General features: G+C 40.5%; 1 protein-coding gene and 1 long non-coding RNA gene across 2 annotated transcripts in view; one reads left to right on the forward strand and one right to left on the reverse strand.

Annotated features, from left to right (window-relative positions):
* Positions 1 to 155: 155 nt before the first annotated feature.
* Positions 156 to 1183, reverse strand: LOC144655188 (uncharacterized). Its single transcript, XR_013571042.1, has 3 exons — positions 1093 to 1183; positions 514 to 614; positions 156 to 232 (listed from the first exon to the last, which is right to left on the reverse strand). It is a non-coding gene; the product is annotated as an uncharacterized LOC144655188 (long non-coding RNA).
* A 1980-nt stretch (positions 1184 to 3163) lies between these two features.
* The window catches only part of LOC144654267 (E3 ubiquitin-protein ligase HERC2-like), a 62541-nt gene continuing 39030 nt past the window's right edge, over positions 3164 to 26674 (forward strand). Inside the window, exons 1-25 of the mRNA XM_078514349.1 lie at positions 3164 to 3420; positions 4661 to 5466; positions 5861 to 6143; positions 7016 to 7186; positions 8838 to 9038; positions 9356 to 9510; positions 10020 to 10165; positions 10383 to 10496; positions 10849 to 11020; positions 11656 to 11929; positions 12324 to 12527; positions 15535 to 15760; positions 16774 to 17178; positions 17734 to 18236; positions 18602 to 18638; positions 19059 to 19150; positions 19813 to 20033; positions 20644 to 20900; positions 21491 to 21681; positions 22307 to 22618; positions 23270 to 23443; positions 23937 to 24073; positions 24642 to 25146; positions 25524 to 25710; positions 26396 to 26581. Coding sequence (XP_078370475.1) covers positions 3340 to 3420; positions 4661 to 5466; positions 5861 to 6143; positions 7016 to 7186; positions 8838 to 9038; positions 9356 to 9510; positions 10020 to 10165; positions 10383 to 10496; positions 10849 to 11020; positions 11656 to 11929; positions 12324 to 12527; positions 15535 to 15760; positions 16774 to 17178; positions 17734 to 18236; positions 18602 to 18638; positions 19059 to 19150; positions 19813 to 20033; positions 20644 to 20900; positions 21491 to 21681; positions 22307 to 22618; positions 23270 to 23443; positions 23937 to 24073; positions 24642 to 25146; positions 25524 to 25710; positions 26396 to 26581 — 6040 coding nt within the window. The 5' untranslated portion in view covers positions 3164 to 3339. The remainder of the gene's footprint in view (positions 3421 to 4660; positions 5467 to 5860; positions 6144 to 7015; positions 7187 to 8837; positions 9039 to 9355; positions 9511 to 10019; positions 10166 to 10382; positions 10497 to 10848; positions 11021 to 11655; positions 11930 to 12323; positions 12528 to 15534; positions 15761 to 16773; positions 17179 to 17733; positions 18237 to 18601; positions 18639 to 19058; positions 19151 to 19812; positions 20034 to 20643; positions 20901 to 21490; positions 21682 to 22306; positions 22619 to 23269; positions 23444 to 23936; positions 24074 to 24641; positions 25147 to 25523; positions 25711 to 26395; positions 26582 to 26674) is intronic.

Consider the following 26674-nt stretch of genomic DNA (forward strand, 5'->3'; position numbering starts at 1 on the left):
ACGCGCACGCGCCCATATTTTTGTCCAGTCATAAATATCTCGTAAAGTTGTCGATGTCAGTCGTTGTACTTCGTGCATACGCTTTAAATAAATGCATAATGATGAGCCTAAGGTGTCCCCCGCGACCTTAAGTTACCTTTATAATGTACATAATGCGGGCATTCAGTTTTTCATTGCCTTTCCTGTCTAATCTGTGGCCACATACTTGAACTTGGTGACTGTTTCAAAAGATCTTCAGAAAAAAAGAAATGTTTGTTGTCCTTTGAAGTTCAGCTACCACAAATAGAGAAGTTCCGACTAGATGAAATGCTGACGATTGTGAAAACTACACGAGTAGATAACGCTCTGGCCTAAAAGAATAGAAAGAGCGCCGGGTCTTTACCGGCGCTTTCAATTACTTGTAGAGCCCTGTAGTTACTATTTTTAAATTAGTTTTTACAGAATTTTTGTTTAGACACGTCAAAATTTTCAGAAGTAGTCTTGTTCTATGGCTTCAAATAAGGTTTAAGTTACCTCTTTAATCCGGCTTTCAGTTTTTCATTGCCTTGCTTGTCTTGTCTGTAGCCACATACTTGAACTCGGTGGCTGTATCCAAAGAGTCTTCAAAAGCTCTTCTAAAAATAATAAAAAAATGAAATGTACATTATCTATCAAAGTTTGACGGCTACCACTTCGCATTTCAGTTCACTAACTGAAATGCTGACGACTCTGAGAACCGTACGAGTAAGTGACGCCCTAGAGGGTAGAAAGAATGGGTTTTCAATTTCGTGGGGGCTTTAATTTACTGTATAGACCTAACTACAATTCTGAGATTAGCTTTACCGAATTATTGTGTTGAATTCTAATATGAGAACAATTCAAAATACAATTGACTATGTAGAAAAAAGCGAAATAACACTACGACATTTTGGAATTATCTTGACTCCTGTTTACAGGCTATTATCAAGTAGAAAGACAACACATACATGTACGGTTGCAGTTTAAATACAAAGAACAGAGAGAAAGAGTATATTAAAATGATAAGTGTTTCGCAGTCATTAGCTTTTTAAGTGATAGTAAAAATGTTCAGAAATAGTCTTGCTCCTAAATTACCTCTATAAGGCGGGCATTCAGCATTTCATTGCCTTTCCTGTCTTGTCTGTGGCCACATGTACTTGAACTTGGTGACTGTAGGCAAACATCTTCTGAAAAAAACAAGAGGAATATATATTGTCCATTAAAATTGTTGAATACTTTTTAGGAATGGTGAAGTTCAGTAGCCGAAAAGCTGAAGATTTTGAGAATCACACGAGTAAATGACGCCCTAGAGGGTACTATCTAGCCCTTAATTATTAAAATTCTGAGATTGTGTTAAATTCTAAGTAGAGAATAAGCGTAAACTATACGGCGTTTCAAAGTTATCTTGACTCCATTAATTACTGAATTGAAGTGAAAGACAACGGTTTCAGTTTCTACTGAAATGCAAAGAAAAGTGATAGAGTATGTTAAGAATATTAATAGAGTGTTTCGCGCGGTCATTAGCTTTTAAAGTGTCAGTAAAAATGTTCAGAAATAGTCTTGTTTTTAAGTCTCAAATAAAACTTCAAGAGTTCTAAATTCAGCTCTTAAGTTACCTCTAAAAGGCGGGCATTCAGTGTTTCATTGCCTTTCCTATCATGTCTGTGGCCACATACTTGAACTGCTGTACCCAAAGAGTCTCCAAAGATCTTCTGAAAAAAAAATGTGTTTTGTCCACGAAAGTTTGTCGGCTAACGGCTAACACTTAGGAATTATTCAGTTCAGAAGCTGAAATGCTGGCGATTCTTAGAGCCACATGTGCAAATTACGCCGTCAAAGGAACGTTCGCTTACCTGCCAAGCAAAGTTTTGGTTTCATGGTAGTGAACAACTTTTAAGAAGCTTGTTCCTGAAAGCGGAGTTTTTGTTCAAAGTCAGCAAAACTCGCTGTATCCTTTAAAAGCGGACTCGTTAACTTGAAGCTGGCGGAACATCGGTAAACGTAACGCGAAGTAGATCTAACTTTGTCCAACGGTTTTAGCTGAAGCAAACTGAAAGACGGTTGCGAAATTTAAAATCGCAAGTGGGCTGAGGTGCGCATAAATAATTAGAATGGCCTAACTATATATAAATTGTGAATTATAAAAAAAACGTGCAAATTTCTCACGTGCAGCAAAGCATTTATTTAATAATACGTTAAATTGCAAAATTCCCACATTGGCGTATGATTCCATACTACTTATTTACATAACAGGTAGTGTTTTCACGAGCGGTAACACGGGACGAATTTTTATTCCCCAGGCGCTGTTTTCTTTGTATACTGGTATGCATTTTCATCTTTTTTGCAATAGAAATGCAGACGCATCTGATAGGTAAATGAATTTTACGGTAAATGCATAAGTGAAACTATTTTTCTAGCTTCACAGTTTTTTGACTGTATAAACTAGTGGGAAAAAAATAAGAGCTGATATTTTAACAAAAACTCAATTTGGAATACTCACAGACTGTTCAAAAGTTAAATAACTGATATGCTCGCGGGTATCGTTCTCATTAAAAAAAAATGTAATTATAAATTGATGAAGATCGTCAGATCATTGAACGTATTTTGCTTCCCCGAATAACTAAAGAACCTACGCTTTCGGCTTGAGGTTTTGAGGTTTTCCCTCGGCATCACGAGACTGGGGGGGGGGGGGGGTAGGGAGTGAAATCCACCCGGCCCACTTCCTGTACCTCTTATGCTGGATTTCCACTGACGCGTATTTCTTTACGTGCGTGAAAAAATTTAGAGACAATGAATGAACGACTTGCGTAAACCTGTATGTACTTCGTTCATACTGAGCATGACGTTTATTTTTCCCGCGAACGGCAAAAATTCAACTTCTGCCGTCTGCCGTTTGGCGTTCGTACTTCGTACGCGGAAATGAATTGTTCTGTGACTGTTTTTCGTGAATGTGTGATTTTTCCCCATTTTTGAGGGATTAATTTCAGACTTCGATAAAAAGGTAACAAAATGAACGGCAAGCTCGTGTTTGCCGTTTGGCGTAGAACGCCATGCTTACCTCCCGTCTCAGCGCGAGACGGGAAACGTGGGCTCGGGAACAAGATTCGTCCAGCGGTCATTACCATATTTCACATGTCACTGTATATTTTTAGGGCACACAGTCTGACAACACACGCTTACTTTGCGTGCCAAATCAACTGAAATTTGTCGGCGAATGCTTGTTTCTCGCTATCGATGTCTTTAATTGCAAAGAACTATACAATCAGCCAAGAAATGCCGAATACTTTGTTCCGATATCTTTGTTGCTGATAGTGAAATACGCGAGATTTCACACGCGGAGCGATGCCGAATTTGACAAACCCGGTCTCTTCGCTGAGACCTCAACCCAGGCTTGATACAAAATGGTTGAAGACCGATATACAGGTACGTACGATTCAATCAAACGCGGGAATATATTTAAATTAAGACAGGACAACGCCAGGCGAACGTGGCGTCTCTCTCATCCAGCCTGGCAGCTTGTCAATGTAATAATTTTTGCAACAACTTTCAATAAAAAAATTTGCATGTTGTCTCTCGGTGGTTGAAAATATTTTAGTCGCAATGCCCGTCTGAAATTAATCTGTAAGCTTACATCAGGGCGTCTGTTTCACTATTGTTAGTTAAATGAGGAAATTTAAGTGAGATTTAAGTTTAAGTCTTGCCTAAAGTCTTCCCATGTAGCTTGTCCCACCGTTCACATGCATTTAACTCATTTATTGTCTTTGTTGATGAAATTTAAAGTTTGCTGTAAACATCATGTCACCATTTTACACACAGGTGTTAAGTTATCAATTTACTTATTTCACTTATCGTTTAAGTTGTATTAAACGGAAATATTTGAGGTTTTTGTATACAAATATGTGTAAACTGTGTATGACATCTTGTAATCTTGCTAAATCAATTAATTATTCTTCCACTATATGTTAGTGGAAAAATATTGTAAGTAAAGTGACATCAATGTAAAAGGTGTTGACAGTGTTGAGGTCTGTTTCAAGGCCTCTATACAATATTTTGCACCACAACAGTTGATGTACTTTGTGTTGTGCCAGAAAATATTCATACGTATCCCACGGAAGGTTTATTTTCGTTTGAATCCCCACACCCCCCTGAAAGTTCCAGTTAACTATGACAGAATTATGAGGGTACACTCAGTGATCAACAAAAAAGCCTTTAAACAACAAAGGAAGGCATAATTCATTAAAAAAAGATGTAAACAAGTGGAACAAATGGTTTACCGGTATAAGCGATTTTTTTTTTCAAGTAAGCACTGTCAAATTTGAAAATGTCTGCCAGACGTTTTCAAAGTTTTAGACCATTACTGCTATATATATTCGTCCGTAGCCAAACCAGTTACCATCCTTAAACAATTTCCATGATTAATACAGTACATTTTAGCAATGCCAGGCTATTATTACTGGCTTCTTATTAGTACCAATGTTCACCGTCATGGCATTTTCAAGTAGCATTAAATCATGGTGACACTGTCCCTTTAAGCCCCATACATCATTTAAAAATTTTGGCTTTAGCCCCCCACCCCCTCAGAATTTCCACTGACCTTCCATGGGGTTGGTATGGATATTTTCTGGAACTGCGCATTATTGAAATATTACTTTCTTTCTACCAGACTGCATTTTTACCAGATGGTCTAAAAAGACTATGGAATGAACTTGTTAAAGATGGAGAAATTCCTACCAAGCCGTCTGATGTCAAGATCAACTGCGATGGCATTCCTGCTCAAAAAGGAGAAACTGGCAAATTTTATTGTGGTCGCCGCATTCTTAAATGTACCTGCTGTGACGGCCATTGTGGACCTAACAATGGGTGTAACTGTGACCCGTGCCAGAAATTGGACCAAGAAGACAGGGAACAAAAAGAGGAAGATGAGAGAGCCCCTCCTGCAGCAGGTCCCCTGATGGACTCTTGGACGTGGGGTGACCAGCCCAACACTGAACAGTTGAGAGAAGTACTGCAGGGTCTTATTTTTGAGCAAAGAGAGCTTGCAAGCCAAGCGGCAGGCACAACACTGTCTGCTATGAGACTCCAGCAGCGTTTAGCTGTATTGGGACGGTATTTCATTGCTCTCTCCAGGGAACGAGAAGCTTATAAAATTAAAAGCGTCAGTGTAAAGGGTACCAAGAAGGAGAAACAGGGCGTTATTAAAAAGAGGAAAAAACGTGCTGACACAGAACAAGCTTCACTGGGGCTAGCTAGAATAGGTGCCAGGGCAGCACTGTCATTTGCATTTGCTTTTTTGCGCCGAGCCTGGCGATCAGGAGAAGATGCTGACTTGTGTCGTGAACTTCTTGATGAAGCATTAGAAGCTTTGCAGTATCTTCCAGAAGCGACCTTGTTTGATGAGGCAGCTGTGTCACCTGTTTGGCTAGAGGTGGTTGAACGTGCGACAAAGTTTCTACGATCAGTGGTGGCAGGGTAAGTTGACTTTGCATAATGGAATCCGATCGATGCGGAGTATCGTGTCGAGTGGCTAAAGAGTCCCACTCTGGAGTGGCAGTCTCTGTATGTTGTAAGAATTTCAGGTGAAAATGATAATTCTAACTACAGGTATTTTAATTTTTCTCTTTGTTTAAGGATTATGGTTACCGAAGAATTGGAGAAGCTACTCTGTATAACAAGTCTAGAACCAAGTCTAAAACCAAAAGAGCAAGAGTAGTGCAAAAATTGCCTGTTATCTGCAGAAAGGGAAAACCCTGTGTTTGACTTGTATACACAATCATTAGTCAGTTGCAATCACAATGCCACTACTGTGCTGTAATGGTTTTTATTAAATATTATTAATAATTATTCTAATATCTTGTCCTATTAGAAAAGGAAATGAAGACAGAGTGTACTGCAAGCCACTTGACTCTGTTCCAGTTTCTGACCAACATGTGGCATTGGGGATCTTACTTGAGCTTGGTGTGCAGCGTGGCACCCTTCAGCACATGCTGGAAGTCATCCTGCTATTGCTTGAGCTGTGGGACAGTGGACAGGATAATGATACCGATTCATGTTTCACTTCTGCTCCACTTATTCACTTGCTAAGGCGGTTTGAGGAAATAACTGGTGCATCGCATAAGGCTCTGGAACCAAATAAGTTGGCTGAGGAGGTAAATTCACCAATGTTCATGATCAGTCAATTTCTCCTTGTGCCTGGTGCACACTTTTGCTTTTTGTTAGCAATGGCAATTTATAATAATTTGTCACTTCTGACAAAGAACAAAACCACTGCACTGTTTATCACCTGCATGCAGTGCATAGCTTCTATTGTCAGTAGTGGTTGGGGGTCTGCACGGGGTCGCATGGTTTTAAATACAGCATGGCTGTTGAGTTCAACTCATTTTCACATGCGCTTTTGCCATTTGGACTGTGCTTGGCAACTACATGTATGTCTATTGTTGATGAGTTTATTACTTTAGTGGGTAAAATAATGTATGCTTAATTTGGCCAAATGATAGTGTTTGTAACAAACGAAGTTAAACAAACCCATAAACAAAAAACTGCCAGAATTACATGTTACTTGTCAAATGTGAGGTAAATTGTTAAGCTAAGTGGCCTTAGGCTATCAGACCAGAGCTTATCCCGATTTCTGTAGCATTTAGTGGCCAGGAGCATTTCTATTACTCCCTGCGCACTGGATGGGATGCTAGTCCATCACAGGGTAACTCCCCCTCCCCTTCCCCGGCAGTAAATTTGCCAGTACCAATTTGTACACCTGGGTGGAAAGAGGCACTATGAGAGTTAAGTGTCTTGCTCAAGAACACAACACAGTGCCCTGGCCAGGGCTTGAACCCAGACTGCTCAATCAGGAGCCCAGTTGACATATTAACCAGTAGGCCACTCTGCCTTCCAAAATCCCATGTGTGCAACAGACCACTTTTGATTATACTGTACATGTACATGTTGTAGAATACATAAAATTTTTTGATAATGTTAATGTACAAGTATCTCACAAAAAGTTAACTGTGTTTCAAACTTGTAGGCTATGTCATCCAGCATGCCAAAAGTGAGTCCTACAGAATCTTTCTTGCGTTACCTGGCTCTCCCAGAAGATGAATCAGAGTTTGTTGAACTGCAGCACTGTGCTGTTGTTTTAGTATCACACTTGGACAGACTTGCCGCTCCTTATCTGCCAGTTTCCTCAAATCAAAAGGTAAGGTCTCACCTCTCCATCTCCATTACCCCTTATTTGCCCCCCCCCCTCTCCCCCCACCCCGTCAAAAGGGTCATAATAAAAGAAGCACTGTAAGCCCTTAGGGAGGTGTCAATAGTATCCCATGGTGCAATTCTCCGCGCACTTCACGCAATATCAAAGTTATGGCGGATTCCACCGTAAAATAACGCCGCTTTCTCTATGGCACATTTCGTATTTTTTTCCAGTCAAAAGCAAGAAAATTGTATTATTTTGTTGTTTGTCATACTTTCATTGATTTGCAATTGTCCTATGACCGCGGTTTGTTAAAAACATCCTTTATTTTGATTAGCTTTCCTTCACAAAGTGTTCACTGACCCGTGACGAGGTCATAAATATTCACGATTCTTCGGATAATAAGCAGGTTTCTACTAAATATGGGTCTCACGCTAGCATAATGAAGGCCGTATTATTGTACTTGCAAAGAAGTACCCAGAAGTACCCGCATCTTAATGACTTTTTCAGCGATCAAAGATGACTGAAATTTCGACCGAAAACCAGCGCCACGTGCTGCGAATGTGTGATGTCTGTTTCAGGCAACAATCGCTGGGCTCTTTCGTGAGCGCTTTGTCATCATAACCATTTATATTTACATTCAAAATGACTAATTTTGAAAGTAATTTTATAAAGTCTGTACTCTTCAAATAAGTGAAATGCTTACAACTGGTGAAAAATAACCGTAATAATAAGCTCAAATATGTATTCACAGATTATGTAAACAATGCCGAACGAGCCCGCCGGCTGCGAAGCGGACGGACTAGAGATCGATAGAGATGTAAGAAGAAATGTAAGAAAACCAATTCGGATCAGCACAGGACTTCTTTATTAACACTCCAGCAACAAATAACTCATCTACAGCTGAATTTTTGACTGTCACAGGAACGAGAGCTCTTCGATGTTCGTCCAATTGTTCGATAACACTAACATGTATTTCTCTGTATACTAGCGAAACACAGGTAAATCCCTTCAATGTGACACTGAAATTCTCCTTTGAAATGCAGTGAACGTAGAATAAGTCGTTTTCCTCGAAAGCAGCAGCTTTTGAATCAAAACTAGTCCTAAAACACGCCATGGCGAAAACTGAAGCCACACATAGCTCAGTTGGTAGAGCATCGCACCGGTATCGCGGAGGTCACGGGTTCGAATCCCGTTGAAGCCCTGAATTTTTTTTCAGGCTTCTTTATTTCCAATTGCTTAAATTGGAAATTCACTGCAATGATCATTAAATTTATCACTTTCATACATGTACACTACAATGTACAAATCATCAATTGTCCATTGATGATTTGAGCTTTCTAGCCTTTAACTACATAGTGCACAGTTTTGTAGCATTTTTCATTTGCTTACATTTCTTCTTTTTTTCCAGTTGAATCTATACAAGCCATGATCAGGGCTTTCATTAAGTTGTTAAGCAGCAGTCACATTGAATCTATCCCCCGTAGCATTTTACTCTGCATGTTGGCGTAACATAACACCAATCAACATCTTCACCTGTAACATTGAGCAAACTCAGCTGTAACAGGTGTTACGGGTTATGGCCCTTAAACATATACACAACTGTACGATGTATGTGATGTATATTGATGAAATGAATTTATTTTATCTTTCATAGACTCCAAGCATAGCTCTTGTTCAAGAAGTGTTAGGGTGGGGCTGGCTGTCATGGGGGAATGCCGGCCATACTTTAGGGCCCACAACGTTGGGAAGTCTTGTGGAAATTGGGATTGCTCAGATCTGTTGTGCAGAAAAGTGTTTCCTGGCGCTGACAAAAACGGGCAAGGTTTACATTTGTCAGTACACATCAGAGGGACAGGTGAGAGACACAATTGTGGCATGGATACATGATGTAGTAAAGTCTACATGAACACCTGTGTCATGTACTTCTACTGTTCAATTTTTGTTTAATTCTCAATGTGGATACATAATTTTATGCCTGTTGTTTGTGCAGTTATACAATATCATCTTCTGTTTCAGAGTAATGAGTACAAGAATTAGCTAAAAAATAATAAAACAACAACAACAACAACAACAAACTGCTTTCAAGTGATGCATTTCAAACCCATCAGAATCAAAATAATTAATTCAAACTTAAAAAATAATCAATTTTTGTCTAATTAATTAATTTTTCAGGGCCCAGTGTTGATTGAATCGCTGGCTGGAAAGTGTGAAATAATCAAGATTGCTACAAACCCAGAATGCAAACACTACATGGCTCTGAGCCGTGAGGGTGAGGTCTACTCTTGGGGATCTGGGGATGGTGGCAAACTGGGACATGGAGACAACAAGTAAGACATGTTTAATAACATGTGATTGTGCAGTTGTGAAAAAATCTTTTAAGAGAGTTTTATTTACTTGCGAAGTACTTGAACTTGACTCAGTGACTCTTCTTTCAATTGCTTTGTAATAAGTCACAGTATTGTGAGTTTGCCAGCTGTGTTCAACTGTGGATGATTACACCCGCTTTTATTGTTATGTGCATAGCAGCTATCTTTTGACATCCATCTTTCTAAATGCAAAACAAACAAGACGGATGGAAATCCACCAATCACAGACCTTCTTAACTTGGGGTTCATTTGCCTGAAACAAACACTAGTATCCATCAATTGTGATTGGCTCATTTCAAACGACATGTAAAAAGACAATGTGGAACTTTTAGATGGATTTTGAAAGATAGCCACTATGCACATAACACTGAAAGCGGGTATAATTAGTACAACATGCTGTTCAAAACATGTGCCTAGTTGAAATTAATTATTAATAAATTATAACAGTGTTTGGTTTTATTTGCATGTAGTTTCTGCGATGAACCAACCCTGATCACTGGCCTTGCTGGCAAGCAAGTTGTTCAAATTGCTTGTGGAAGCACACACAGCGCTGCTGTAACATCTGAAGGAGAACTTTACACTTGGGGCAGAGGCAACTATGGCAGACTAGGACATGGTAAAAATAATTGATTTGAACTACAAAATGTACTTTCAATTGTTAGTAAATTTGTCTGCATTTATGTACAGCTGTATGTGTAAACAAACTTGATACGGTGGTAGGGAGTTGAGTTTAGTAAGAATTTAAGGTGCTGTATACATACACAATGTACTTAATGAAGGTAAACAATGATGAACTTGAAATTTACAAGTATTATTTGATCTGTCTTTTTTAGGAAGTAGTGAAGATCACCTTGTTCCCATGTTGGTGAATGGCTTACGTGGGTACCATGTTATTGATGTTGCCTGCGGCAGTGGAGATGCTCACAGCTTAGCTGTAGCTGACGATGGTAGGTGCACTTAGTGTACACGTTTGCATCGCAGAGCTGGGATGTGCTTTTCTGAATTGCGTCTGGTAGTTTTTACTGCCATTGGACAACTCAAGTGTCTAGAAGTCCACTTATATTGATAATAATATTAAATCATCATCATCATCATCATCATTATTATTATTATTATTATAAAATAGGATCTTGGATAGCTACACACAGGTAGCTGTGTGTAAGCTTGCACAAACAGTTGTACAGCCAAGCTTAACATTTGCAATCCTAACCCTTTCATGAACCCAGCATCCCCCCTCCAGTGTTCCATGGTGGAGAGTTTCATTTCATTTCAGTATTTGTTGTTGTTGTGTGTTTTCAGGCACAGTCTGGTCATGGGGTGATGGGGATTATGGCAAGCTTGGCCATGGTGGAAGCGATGGCTGTAAAGCTCCCAAGGTTATTGACAAATTACAGAGCCTTGGTGTTGTACGTGTCTTCTGTGGATCACAATTTTCTGTGGCACTGACAAGAGATAGGCAGCTGTTTGCTTGGTAATTTAAAGTGGCAGTTTTTCTGTCCTTGATGTACAGTACAGAACCCTGCTACTGTAAGCTGGCCACCAATGGTCCATCTGTCCTGACTGAGCTTTTGTTTGGTCAAAATTGAATGGCTGTGCTAACTGGGTGGTGGTTATATTAATCAGGGTTTGTATGGGTCCAGGAAAACCTGGAAAGTCCTGGAATTTCATTGTGGCACTCTCCAGGACTGGAAAGTCCTGGAAAAAGACTACTGGTCCTGGAAAGTTCTGGAAATCTGTTAATATCAAGTAACACCAGAATTCTCAGAACTAACATTATAAGAAATGTATGGCAGACAGTAAGGAGAAATAATATTGAGATCTTGGAAGTGTAAAGGGTTAGTGTGAACTTTGGAGTCCTGGAAAAATCAATTTAAGTCCTGGAAAAATCCTGTTTGTGAAAAAAGGTACGAACCCTGATTAATGGGAAAGCTGTTATTAAGGTGGGGTTCCATATTTTACCTGTGTGTGTCAGTGCTGATATGTGATGCTTATCACATGCTCCAACAGTGACCTATACAGCCGGTGCTTAGCCTGGTTTCTGTAGCATTAGGCAACTACATGTAAGAGTATTGCTAATTAATAAACTTGAAAAATTGTTTCTTCCAGGGGTAAAGGAGATGGCAGTCGTCTTGGCCATGCCACTGAGGAACATGTGCGATTTCCCAAAATGATTGAATCATTTTGTGGTAAGAAGATAATTGACTTTGCTGTTGGCTCAGTCCACTGTTTGGCAGTAACAGAGGATGGTGAGGTTTACAGCTGGGGCAAAAATGAACAGGGACAGCTTGGCGACACCTCTTGCATTGCGAGGGCAGAGCCTACTCTTATTTCTACAATCGCTGGCAAAGAAGTCTCTGGGGTTGCCTGTGGACCTGCACAGGTAGGTGATGTTAATCTACTAGTATGGGGTCATTTCACACGTGTATGAAAAACAGTTTTTAAAGCCACTTGAGAGATGAGTGTCTCACCTCTCCATACGCGAATCTCATTTTGCAAGATAAGAATGGCATCTCACAAAAGGGTGATTCGTGTGGTTTTAATTTCTGTGTCATTGATGGGTGGGTGATTGGGCAGACAGAAGTACATGTATGGATGCACAATGTATTGTTGGACAGACAGACAGACAGACAGACAGTTGAATGGATGGAAAGACAGACATGCACATTTGAACCAGAAAGGCAGACGGATAGGCATTAACACATATTATAATAATTATATAATTTATATTTTATTTTATGATGCCCCTCTGAATTAATCACTTCTAAATTTTCCAGAGTTTTGCCTGGTCATCAGCTGGTCACTGGAATGTTGGGCTGCGGCTTCCTTTCTGTCTGGATGTGTGTAAGAAGACGTTTGAGCATCTGGATGCACTGCTGCGTCGAGTGAGTGAAGACCTGACAGGAGCCTTGGACTGGCCACCTCCCCCACAGGAGAAGGAATGTATTGCTGTGGCAACATTGAATCTCTTGAGACTTCAGGTAACTTTAAGCCTGGTTTTCATATGTAAGGAAAATCCCAGACGATCAGGTATTTTCCAGTTTCCTGACAGTCCCAGATTTTGTTGACTAATAAAAACGCAAAATCGTAGACACTATCTGGGATGGTTGGCGACAAGTTGGGAAAATTGGGAGTGTTTATCTTTTCTCCATGTGTCCCAGATTTCTGAGTTGATTGGTGATCATTCCCGACATATGAAAGCTCAAATCTCCACTGTTGGGGATGTTGGTGATGGTTTTAGCTTGTAACCTATCCTTCTGCTTGACTCCAACTCCCCCCCCCCCCCCCTCTTCTCTCACAAATAAAAATGGAATCTGCAACTGATGACTGGCGATTTTCCGAAACAATTGTTATCAGCAAAATCTGGGACAGTTGGGAAACATTGAAATCCCTGATCCTCTAGGACTTTCCCAACAAATGAAAACCAGTCTTTATAGTTAATAGTCTAATGAAAGAGTAGAACATTCTTTTGAAAATAGTGTAATTGTAGTCAGGGGAAGACATAGTTTGTTGAAGGTTTGTCGCTGACTGTGTTTTGATGTTATTTTTTCAAGACGTTTCGGCTATTGCTTAAGCCTTCATCAGTTAAAAAATCAAAGCTTTCACACGCGATTTAAAAATAGCAGCACGTTAGCGCGCGCTTTAAAAAAACGTGTAAAAGTTTGAAACAAAAGAAAACGTGGCGCGAAACTCATGCGCGTGACAAGGACTTGTAAACCTCTGGGATGACAGCATGGTCGTTCCCAGAGTGCGTATCCTTTATGGACAACCAGGCTTCCAAAAAGAGTCGCTTGTGGTAATTTCGCTCATGTCCAACTACATTGACGGCATTGAAATCCATGTGGTGATTATTTTCATGTACATGACAGGAGATCTTTGAGTCATGGTCGAACATGGCCACTGCTCGTTTGTGTTCCGCAATCCGGGTCTTTAATGGTCGCTCCGTTTGACCGTAGTATACAAAGTTACAGTTGGTGCAATTGATTTTGTAAACTACGCCAGATCTTGGGCGGTCAACATCATTTTGAGCCTTTGGGCGCGGAAACAAACTGTTTACAGTTTTTAGCGGTTTGTAGGCGACTTTGATCTCTTGTTTTCTCAAAACGCGGCCAATCTTTTCGTAAATGCCTTGAACATAGGGGAGTACCACAAAGCCATTAGTTGGTAAATCTGCTGGTGGTTTTGACAGTGATCTCTCACACTTGTTAATAAAAGATGGTGGATAGTTGTTCTCGCGCAACACCGACTTCACTCGTTTTGTTTCTTTTCGTTTCCCTTCTTGTTTTGTTTCTTTTCGTTGCCCTTCGTAGCAGTGTGCAAACTACAGATCTCTTATGACACACAGGGTGATGAGAATTGAAGTCAAGGTATCGGTCTGTATGTGTTGACTTCCTGTAGACATTCACCTCAATTCGTGTGCCACTCCTTGTTGTGATAGTATCCAAAAAGGGTAGTCCCTGCTCCGTGGTGTCCTCAAGTTCAACAGTGAATTGTATACTGGGATTTATGGAGTTCAGATGTTGATGAAACTTGTTTACGTGTTCCTTTTTGAGGCATGCGTGGCTGTCATCCACGTAGCGGAACCACCACTTAGGAGGGTGATGAGCTGTGGTGATCGCAATTTCTTCAATCTCTTCCATTACAAGGTCAGCTATAACAGGGCTGATCGGGGAGCCCATCGCACATCCAAAGATTTGTTTGTAGTAGATGTTATCGTGTTTGAAATAGTTTTGCTTAAGAACAAATTCTAATAGTTTCATGATGTTGCTGATGGACATATTTGTGTGATCTGCCACGCATGCCTCAAAAAGGAACACGTAAACGAGTTTCATCAACATCTGAACTCCATAAATCCCAGTATACAATTCACTGTTGAACTTGAGGACACCACGGAGCAGGGACTACCCTTTTTGGATACTATCACAACAAGGAGTGGCACACGAATTGAGGTGAATGTCTACAGGAAGTCAACACATACAGACCGATACCTTGACTTCAATTCTCATCACCCTGTGTGTCATAAGAGATCTGTAGTTTGCACACTGCTACGAAGGGCAACGAAAAGAAACAAAACAAGAAGGGAAACGAAAAGAAACAAAACGAGTGAAGTCGGTGTTGCGCGAGAACAACTATCCACCATCTTTTATTAACAAGTGTGAGAGATCACTGTCAAAACCACCAGCAGATTTACCAACTAATGGCTTTGTGGTACTCCCCTATGTTCAAGGCATTTACGAAAAGATTGGCCGCGTTTTGAGAAAACAAGAGATCAAAGTCGCCTACAAACCGCTAAAAACTGTAAACAGTTTGTTTCCGCGCCCAAAGGCTCAAAATGATGTTGACCGCCCAAGATCTGGCGTAGTTTACAAAATCAATTGCACCAACTGTAACTTTGTATACTACGGTCAAACGGAGCGACCATTAAAGACCCGGATTGCGGAACACAAACGAGCAGTGGCCATGTTCGACCATGACTCAAAAGATCTCCTGTCATGTACATGAAAATAATCACCACATGGATTTCAATGCCGTCAATGTAGTTGGACATGAGCGAAATTACCACAAGCGACTCTTTTTGGAAGCCTGGTTGTCCATAAAGGATACGCACTCTGGGAACGACCATGCTGTCATCCCAGAGGTTTACAAGTCCTTGTCACGCGCATGAGTTTCGCGCCACGTTTTCTTTTGTTTCAAACTTTTACACGTTTTTTTAAAGCACGCGCTAACGTGCTGCTATTTTTAAATCGCGTGTGAAAGCTTTGATTTTTTAACTGATGAAGGCTTAAGCAATAGCCGAAACGTCTTGAAAAAATAACATCAAAACACAGTCAGCGACAAACCTTCAACAAAGTAGAACATTCTGTAGCTGTTTTCCTGGATTTCACAAGAATGAAGAGTACAAATACAAATTTGTTAAATATAGATGCAGTTTGATTGACTAGTCTATTAATAATGTGTAAACATATTTTTGCGCCTTATCATTGACAGCTCCATGCTGCCATCACTGGGAATGTGGATGCCGATGATTTAGGTCTTGGAGTAGGAAGTAAGCTTCTTCAGTCACTCAAACAACAGGTGGTCACACTAGCCAGTAACAAAGGAGTTCTGAAGACTGTGCAGTCTGCAGCTCAAGGAGCCCTGAGGAATGGCTGGGTCTTGCTACTGCCAACACCAGAGGAAAGAGCCAGGGCTTTAACAGAGCTGCTGATTGAAAGTGAGTGATTTGAATTTAATGTCCACGCCTTTGATAGTATGATGTAGTCGTAGTAAGAGTACATGTAGTTTTCACTTTAGTGTTAAAATTAGTTTGCATTTGAATTGCTTTAATTTCCAGTTTTCCTGCCACTTTCTTATCCAGTCAGAAGTAAAACCAAAGCCAATCGCGACTCACTTGCACACACTTCCCACTCGTTGCACTGGCTACATGTTTTTGCCTCAAGACTTGACTGGTTCAATCGACTGTTTAATTGTACAATTGGCCAAAGAAATTACTTTAGTTTTCGTTTTAAGTCACTTTATTGAAAGCCGCTCTTACCAAAGTCAGTAGTGTTCTCATAACACAGTGGACTGACTGGAAGTAAAAACAAACAAACAAGAAACAAAACAAAGCAAAAACCAAATCAAAAGAACCTTGGAACCCCGGGGGGGGGGGGGGGGGGCACCCGGTATATTTTTGGGTGGGGGTGTGCCGCTGGGAATTTGAAGCCCTTACCCTATACCAGACCATGTTCAGCTGATTTTTGCAACCCTATACTAGACTAGACACTGAAAATCCCTACCCTATCCCAGACTTGCATTTTGTTAGAACTGTATCATTACCAGTGTTTTAATGGCAAACCATCTGTGCACAACGATGCCGCGATGATTTTATTTACGTTTAGGAAAGCCTCTTTCTCTTTCGAGTTTCTGGACTATATTCGTCATACCGTCGATCGGTTTCCCGGCAAATGCTACCCTTTTCTAGACCAAAACTCTCTGATTTCTATACCCTATCCCAGACTAAACTGCTTGAAAACCATACCCTTCACAGCGGCACATACCTATATAGCTCATGTATGGGAGTGCCCCCCCCGGGCTTGGAACATACATGTATTATCAAGATTGCACATGTATGTAAATAAATCTTCAGAAGAAACAGCATCACAAGTGTGTACTTTTAATTAGCAAACAGCTTTTGCTACAACTAACTGTTGTTTCACTTTCACTAAATAAAATTATTATCAACAGCTTGTGACAAGCCAACATCTTCACCAGCTGGCAAGAAGTTCATGTCAGACCTCCTCATCAACAGCTTGATGGCAGAGGGGAGTCTGGAGTCAGCCCTAGAGACAGCTATTGACAACGAAATAAAGGAAGGTGCTGGAGAAAACGACAAAGAAAAGACAACCGAAAGCAAGGACATCATTGCTGATGTGCCTTTACTTCATCTAACCCAGCAGCTGCTGAAGACGTCGTCTGCGCACGTGTTAAGTGAATTCCAGCAGTTATTTCTCAAGCCGCCGACATTACAATGGCCTTACACCCCTCTACCACGCCCAATGACAGTGGAGTTACTTCTGAAGTTACAGAGGCTTCTAATTGGGAGCTTTTTCCTGCATCATGAAGATGATAGACCCTGGTATTTAATTAAAGGTTGGTTGCGGGATAGTATGCAAATCAATAGAGTTTAAAAACAAACTTACATGTACAAGTAATCTTCGCCCTAACTAGGATACTCATGTGCAAGGCTGGATGTATCTTTTGCCACTCAGGTCTGCCTTGCACGACTGCAGAAGTTCAGTACATGGGACATTGGAATATATGTAACTGATCATCGCCTAATAATTATTATTATTTATTATTAGTGAAACACATGCAGTTCTCTGTATACTGTAGTTATTTCATCAGTATGGATTCCTCTGTGGGGATTGAATTGAGAGCAAAGTTTTGAACCATACATTGTACATTGATTCAGTACAGTTCAGCAAATTCATGTACATGTAGTAGGACTTGTTGTGTAGTTCTACATGCAATTGTCCTTTATACACTCTGAACTGTTTATGTGGTCTTTCCATGTTGACAAAAATAGGTAGATGTGCACTGTACTGGTACATTGTAGATGGGAATCTTTTTTCACTATAATGGTACTTCTATTATCACATTTGTTTTAACTTTAATGCTAATGACTTTTAATTTTTGCTTTCCAAGGTGAGGAAAGAGCCCTGAGTACCAAGCAACAAGGTGCTGCATTGCTTCTGCACAAGTATGCCACTTTACTCTGTACCCATGCTGGTGAGATCCTTCCTGTAGCCTCATCACTGGCATCCAATGGTCCTCGTCACTTTGTAGTCTCTTCCCAAATAATCCAGCGAGAGCTAACAGGCGTCTTACTGCCTGAATTCCTGACTGCCATGGTTCTGCTACAGACCTGTATGCCCAGTGTTATGGACTCGTCTAGGACAGTTCCTCTCATCAGTGGCCTGCTTGACCTGTTAGACAAGTTTAACAGGCTTGCTCCTGGGGTGCAGAAGGAAGATGAGGAGGACCTGGCCTGGCCTGGTGGAATAGGCAGTCCAACTCCAGCTCGGCGCAGAGCTGATGGGGATATTACATTCATAAGACCTGAAGATCTGGAAAATCATAACAAGGATGGCGGACTGTGGGTTGTCATTCATGGAAAAGTTTATGATCTACAGGATTTCAAGGATCAAGTATGTACCACTATACTCCATTTTGTACTGCAATCAGACAATAGAATCGGTAACTAGTTGTTACAGAGGAAACAGTACTTACAAGTATTGTCAATCAGTAGAGAACTGTCAGCTGATTTTTAAAATGTCCACGCATTTAGAAGATTTCCTAAAGTGACGAAATTTTGAACAAATAACAGGACCCTAATATCTTTTGCTGTGTTTGCCATAATTTTCATGCAACACTTCGAAATCTTGTTAAGACATGGCTCTCTGTGTACATGCTACAGCTGCTACATTCCATGTGCGTTATTACTGACAATAACTAGAACCTTTTCTGCTGTGCCAAAATTATTAACTTAAGAATTCATGTTCTCTATTTGCAGGCTCCTTGTGGAAAGGAATTGCTGCAGTCATATGCAGGTGAACTATCATTGCAACGAGAGTATCTGCCATTTAGACACGGTGTACAGCACATCTTTAAGGGTTATAAACATATTTTCGGCAGAAACTTCTTCCTTCTTCAGTACAAGTGTTACAGAGGATGCGAAATGGAATTATTATAAATAATTACTTGTTGTAAAATGGTTATTTAAAATTTTGACATCTTTTCCTGGTCGCTTACTCTCGAGAGTAAGCGACCAAGGGAAGACGTCTGAAATTCAGGCTAGGCAATAGCTTGCGCAAAGCCGTATCTGTGTCCGTAATGGCTGTACTTTTTTTTTTTTACAACACATGTACAAATTTAGCAATCACAACAGAAGGGAAGTTTAGTGTTGGGTTGACTCAGTAATGGTCTGTCTGAGGTGCTTAAAGGTTTTGTTGTCTTTTTTTTTTAACCAGCTTCTGATGCAACTCAAATTTTTGAGGAAACCAAACATTCAGTTGAGGCAAGGGAAATGATGCAAGCATTCTTTGTTGGTATATTTGTGGAGGTGAGTAAAAAATAGTTTGAATGTATCACATCAAGAAATCAAGGTTCTTTCTTAACTTCCAGAAAAATAAGACATCACATCTTTTTTATGTTTCGCTCTTCGAGCTTCTTCAGTCATCCGCAGAATAAAAATGCCAAATTGTTCATGTGAGCACCATTGAAACCGCCAATGTGTTCTTAGAGCTTGTGCAAGTCACCACGAGATATCCTATATCCTATACACTTGTCAAATTGGTTATGTAAAACTATTGAAACAGTCCATGTGTTCTTTGACCTCATGTACAGCTGTAAGTCACCACAAGATATCCTATTCTTATCTTCTTCATTTAGAATCTGCCCGTCTTCCCAATCTTTAAGCCTTCATGTTACCGTTTGTTTCATTAGAGAGGTTAAGCATGATGTTTATTTTAACTGCGAACGGCAAAAAATCAACTTCTGCCGTCTACTGTTTGGCGTTCATATGCGGAAATGAATAGTTTTGTGTTTGTCGTGAATGTGGGATTTTTTCCCTGTTTTTTTTTATGCGGGATTAATTTTAATAGAATTCGATAAAAAAGTAACAAAGTAAAAGGCAAGCTCGCATTAGCCGTTTGCCGTATAACGTCATGCTTAATCTCTCTATTATCAAGGTCATATAAACGTACAGTATTTTCTCTGTTGCAGCCTGATCAAGAGCTTGCTCTGGACAGTGCTCTGTCAGTATCATCTCCGCTAATCGACTGCGAGCGTACCCTTGGTCTGTTGCTTGGACTGTATGCCTGTCACTTGGCACACAGTACACCTGTTACTATTGAAGAAGAAGAGAACGAGAGATGGTTAGCCTGTGATTTCTTCTCAGGTGGAATGGAAACCTCCCTTGCACCAGTAGGTGGCAATGTTGGAAGGTAAGTTGTGAAATAATTACAGTGTTTCTTCCTATTTCCTCGACGAATGTTAGGGGCCTGTAGCAAGGATTTGGTAGGATAGAAAATACTTACAATTCACAAATTCAGTGAAATTCAATTGCGGCAAAACAAATAAAAGACGTTTTAAACTGGTAATTATATAAAAGCAAAAAAAAAAAAAAAAAAAAACTGGTAAAGCAAGCAATCGCATCCGTGTTGTTTATGTCTGTTCAGTACATTTCATTTGTACATGAAATAGTATATATTTACCCCATCAGAGACTAGTCTGTTGCTAAGTAGCTTGTGTGTGTATTGAAGTTACAATGATGGTTGTCAAAACGTTCCTTGTAATTTTCTCGTTTCTTTTTTCCCAAATTATTTGCTTATTGTTCGTAAGAGCTGTTCTAAATTTTTCTTCCTTTAGTCCTGTGAGGATTGGTAATATCTATTCAGTATTTTAAGGTCCCTTGAACTAGATTTTTCAAGTTAGACTTCTCTATTAATCCAAGCTGCACGACGTGAAGTTCCATTCCCCCGCTCTGTACTGCCCCGTTAATACATGTAGATATTGAGAGTGTTCTGCTATTTTTTGTTTCCATTGTTCTTTCAGAAAGGAGAAGGAGTCTTCCGAAGACAAGAGCGAGCTCTTTACACGTCAGATCTCCCACGGTGATCCGGCAAAACCATTCTTACAATCCCTTACTGAGAGCAAGCTGGAGGATGAGACAGCTTTGAAGTTTCTTTCTGCCGTTGAACGGTTCTGCAAACAAAAACGCTTTGTTTTACCGATAGAATTCCCTGCTGATCATCCGGTAGAGAAAGTGGGAAGAATGCTCATGGCTTGCCTCTTAAAACATCAAGAGCTTGGTGCGTTTATTGTTTATTTGTTTGTTTTTTATTTGTTTGAATGTTTTCTTTCTTTTACAAAGATGCAATGTACCTAGAATGTAACAGGCTTTCTTGTATGAACAATGTAAATGGCATGTACACATTTGGATGATAGCGTTCAGACATTGCTATAATTAGCGCTAATTTCTGCGTCACATTTGTTTTGTGATTTTCCCTCTTCTTACCCTCTAATCAGTGTGATTTTTATCCCAATGTGAACACTGCTATATTTTGGGCCTTACTGTTGAATTAGGGAGTCAGGCTACATGTACATGTACATGTATTTTAGGCGTTGTGCGTACAAATTGTGTAAACTATTGTAGGTTTGCCTCGACATGTTGTGTCCAAAATTTTAGAGTTTATCGGGAAGGACAAGTAAAGGTAATTGAATTTAAAGAACAGAAAAAAGCCTTTATGAGATTCGAAGCTACTGCACTTGCAATGCCGGAACAAGCACTTTACTAACTGAGCTGTAAAACCAGTAGAAACAACATTTAAAATTTAACACTCACATAGCTAAATGATAGCTGTTTGACTCTGTTCTCAGTGTGATATTTTGATTTTTACAGGGAATGCTGCCCTAAGTATTTTAGACGCTGAAGTTCACTCGCCAGTCTCTCCTCGGTCACCATCAACTCAAGATGTAACAACAACAGCTCCTTCGCAGAGCTCATCATCACACGGACCTCCTGTTACTGTACCGAAACCTGTCAGTGAAGTCCTAAAAGTTGTGTATCAGACCAAGTGTGCACTCGTTAGGGTAAGCTACTGCACCATTTATCCATAACATAAACATAGTAATTTTCCTAACCGATTCCTTTCTTTTTTTAAAAAAAAAATGTTTGTTCCGAGCATCTGTAGCTGCATCAGATCAAAAGTTGCAATGGATGATGTTCTTTATTGAGATTACCCGCTTGTCATTTTTTTTAATGCACAAACACGAGACCGTTTTTATAATGTTTTCAAACACCGAAAATAGAGATCTGAAAATACATGGCGATGATGAAACACTGTCTCGAGTGTTTGATAAAATTACCTTTTCGATTTAAAGAAACGCTAAGGTGTTTTTGGTGAAATAAGACTGTCAAAATCCTTGATAAACATTTTACTAGGTATCCCAAACTCTGCGTATAATTGTTTTGAACTTGCTAACCTGCGATCAGGCGGGAGGAAAGAGAATGTTATCTTTTGTTGTTAATGTTGTGTTTTGTTTCATGAACAATCAGAAAAAAAGTCCAGATTCTGGACTTTTTACAGACGACTCATCAAACAACTGTATCAGACGTTATTTTTTTTCTCTCTTTCCTCCCGCTGCAGAAATAAGAACGCCTGATCGCATGTTATAAACTTGGTGGCTTATGACTGTTAATATTGTTCTTTTACAGGCACGACAAGAATCATCTCGGTCCTATGAAGAAGTCTGCTCTCCAGCCCTGGAAAGATGTCAATTCTTGTTCACAGACCTTCATCCAGCGATGTCCAGCGAGGTGTCCACACTGTCCCGTCTTAGGATACGGAACACGCGCCCTCGGTGGGCCAGGATTGTGCAGCAAATGATCAAAGAGAAAAAGAAATCTGAAGGGGAAGAGAAGCCTGCAGTGAGGGAAGAAGGAGATGCTGTACATCTAGATGCGGATCATTCAGAAGAGAAGGCTTTGAAGGAGAAAGAAAATGTGGAACAAAAGACCAAAAAAAAGGTATTGGTTTAGAGGAGCATTGCAGCTAGCCCATTTTGTTTCTTCTTTTATAATTGTATAACTAAACGCCGACACTGACCAAAATACAGTACTCTCAAATGAAAGTTGTCAGTCTCGACTCGATCCTTGCATCTCGAAGTTCGAATCTCGAGTCTCGAGTATGAAGCCTCAAGGATCGAGAAACAAGGCGGTCTCGAATATCCATGACTTCAAAAGGGTTTCGACAAAACGATTTATTTCTCGAGGAAAGAATAAAAGCCGCTCGGTTTATTTTAGGATTTTGAGCCAAAGCTGAATTCAAAGCGTTTAGTATTAAGCCAATGCAATTCTATGTCGTTATCTTTTTATCATTGACTACTTCGTTGTTACTTGTCTTTGTTATTACGTAAGTAATCATCTGAAAATTGAGCTTAAATCGATAACAGTGTCCCATTAAACCATTAGATGTACGTAGCGTACATCTACAACCTTGAGCACTATTTTGTTGTGAAGCATATCACTTTTAAACAACGTAACGAAGTTAGCGGATACTTATTGTGGGCCACCTTTAGGGAAGCATTCCAAACGATTGGCCTTGGAAAGAAAAGTAAAATAAAATACAGCCTTCTGCGTTTGCCAGGACTAATTTCAATGTTGTTATTGATTTCACAGGTTGACCACATAGCTTTGAATGTGTCCCTAACCAGTGCACGAAAGGTTAAGTGGCTTCGTGAGCGAATGATTGGTTCGTCAGCGGAGACATTGTTAATGAATCACATCAAGGAGTTTATTTTACATGACGAGCCAGTTGATGTGGAAAAACTGAGAAAATGTCTTCACAGGCAGGTTAGTCATTATTAGCCATGGCCACTTCTTTACGAGTTCTCAACTTGTGACATCCAAATGAATACAAATTGTGCTAGCTGAACATGTTCTCTACTGTCCAGCGGCCCGTTTCTCGAAAGTCCCGAAAAGTTTTCTCACCCAGAAAGCCATAGCAAAAGTAGTATGAACAGTGGTTCCCTTCATACAAAGTTTCAGGCCATTATACGTCTCTGTTCTTAAAAATACAGATAATTAAAAATCGCTTTATGGACCCGAAACGTTTCCGGGGCTTTAGAGTGGAGGAACGGGCCTCAGCTTCGTTATAGCATTTTCATATATCTTCTATTTTGTCTTAAAATCGTCGAGAGAGTAAATGTAATAAAGAAATGGGTTGAACGAGCCTAAAAAAAGAGGAATAACAAAGCGGCCAAATACATGTAGCTGCTGTACGATTATTCAATTGAGAGTCCACGACAAAAGTGAATTTAAGCTGAGGCTTATTTTCTAACTGCAGATGGAGAGAGGTCAACGCAGATTGGAAGGAGCCGAGACATTGCTGTCTCTTGTGTCCAAGGAATACCTCATCCCATCTGTTCGCTATTCTATTCTGTGTGGCTGGCAAGGTCTGCTGTCTACTCACTCACAAGCGCAGTAAGTATTAAATTAATAAGAAATCAACGCGATCAAAATCAACCCGACCTTTTCTACACCAGTGCATGTGCAAACTAACAATATGAGATACTGTCCTTAAGCAGGCGTAGGGTTGCCACAGGTCAGAAAATAGTCAGGGGAAACTAAAAATCTTGAAGGACAGGTAAAGGCAGGGAATTTTATTTTAAGTCAGGGAAAATTGACATTTTGAAGGGAGTCAGGGAAAACTGAAATTAAAAACACTAATGTGGCTGAAGAAACATTTAAGGTCAATGTGATCTCAGCAATGCTTATTTTTGGAAGCAGGGGCTGGAGGCTGCTACTATACATTTTGTATTTATCTGGTCATGAAAATTTCTTTTTATCAGGGAAAAGTCAGGGAATTACTTATGTCTGTGGCAACCATGTTAGGCATAATTTCAACTATTTGCGCTTTTTCCCCGCTTTATTAGGCTTGATAATAACAATCGGCAACTATTCGATTGTGTTTACAAGGATTTGCTATAATGTCATTTAATAACAAGACTAATCGTAAGATGATTTGATTATGCAATTCTTTGTTTTGTAGCAACGCTGTCCCGCACTGCTCTGCCGACGTCGGTCTCATCCCACCGTTCGATCGCGTGATCCTGGAAACAGCTTTCAGAAGAATAAACAGTTGGGCCATCAACACACTGCGTGAAGCTATCATCTATGCCGATGACACCTTCAAGAGAGCTGAAACAAGACCTAACACCACCCCGGACGATTTTCACGGCGGCTTGTCCCTGGGTGCCCTTCCTGTGGCACGATTTCTACTAGCAACACTGGGTATCCTGACAGCAGAACATAACGCTAGTGACATGAGTCTGATACTTAATTCAGGCGCAATCGGTCTGACTCAGACCATCATGCGCTTAGCAGGACCGTGTGAAGCCTCTGAAGAGGAAGACGCCACTTTGGCTGCAATCATTGATGAGCCCAAGGCTGCCAAGAAAACCCCCACCGTACCCATGACGGGGCCGGACGTGGCCAAGAGAATGAAGATAGGGACCAGAGTGGTGCGAGGACCTGATTGGAAATGGGGCGATCAGGTACATAACTTTACCCGCACATTTGTGTTAAATACTTATACCTGTGGGGAGAAACAATGCTAAACACGCTGGATTCCAGATCGAGCGGTCAGGGTATGAGCCCTGGCTGGGGTAGTTGTGTTGTGTTTCTAGGCACTTTACTCTCACGGTGCCTCTCTCCACCCAGGTATATAATTGGGTGCCGGCAAATTAATGCTGGGGGTAACCCTGCGATTTCAAGACTAGCATCCCATCCAGGGGGAGTAGAAATACTCCTAGTCGCTTAATGCTGGAAAACCGGGAAAGGCTCCGGCGGTATGGCCCACTTACCTCGATGCAGACGTTGTTTTTTTTTTCTCAACAAGCTATAAATGAATTGTTTTTCATGTTTTCTTCAGGATGGGCCTCCACCCAGTGAGGGCCGCGTTATAGGGGAGCTCGGAGAAGACGGCTGGGTGCGTATTCAGTGGGACACTGGCAGCACCAACTCCTACCGCATGGGCAAGGAAGGGAAGTATGACCTAAAGCTAGCGGGGCCGCCTCCTGTACCAGAGAGCAGTGAAGAAGAGGAAGAAGACATGAAAGGTAGAAGAGCTGTTAATAAATTAATAATCGTATTCAGTATTCTGAAATTGTTCTCCATCTGATATTCCCACACACTTTAAAAAAATAAATCTCCTGACACGATTCGATGCGTTTTTCTGTTGAGGTCTGTTTCACAGAATGTGTGGGTTTTACAAAAATTTGAACAGAATTTGGTCGTTGTGGTTGTTTGCTATTAACACGGGGAAACCGGTTGGTTTACAGTTTTGGCAAACAGTAAGGAAAAATCCTGAACGGATTTGAGATTTGACGTGTTCAATTTACCAGAATTTACTCGGAGCGTCTTGAACTGAGCTGAGTACGTAGCCGCATTTACAGGTCAAAGCTAGCGAAAGGCCTGGAAAGGGTAGAGAAAAACAAATCGTAAGCACATTTTCCGTTTAGATATTCCTTTCAAGACGTTCCGGGATTTTTTTGGAAATTTATTGTTTGGGCAATATTGACCAACGTTTCCGGAATTTTTTTGGTAAATGGCAAACAACCTTTTGTTGTTAATTCTGTCTGCCCTTGTTTCCGAAAAACTGTCAATTTCCGTCTTACTTTTATTAATTATGGTCATTTGACCTAACGTCCCACGCTCTAGCGTATGTTAAACGTTTCCGCTGATTTTGTTTCTTAGCCAGCAGAAAACGTTAACACCATTTTTTTTTTTCATTTTCCTTTCCAGATGACTCCAAGAAAGAGAAAACAGAAATCCAGTCCATTCACCCGACAGCTCTGATTCGCCACTCATGTGTGTGTTTATTACAAGCCCTGGCGATAGGCTGCGGTCTCCATGCCAACAGCGTGCAGATCGAGAGTGTCAGAACGGTCAGCAGTCTCCTGCACAATCTCTTGGATGCGGGAACAAGTGGTTAGTATCATTAGCAAAAGTAGGCCGACTAAAATCCTCTGCAAAAGAAACGTCTAAAAATTCAACCAGAAATAGTATAAGATTTCAGATTTT

Source organism: Oculina patagonica, chromosome 5 (assembly GCF_052425735.1).
Source record: "Oculina patagonica isolate OP01 chromosome 5, crgOcupat, whole genome shotgun sequence".
Lineage (NCBI taxonomy): Eukaryota > Metazoa > Cnidaria > Anthozoa > Scleractinia > Oculinidae > Oculina > Oculina patagonica.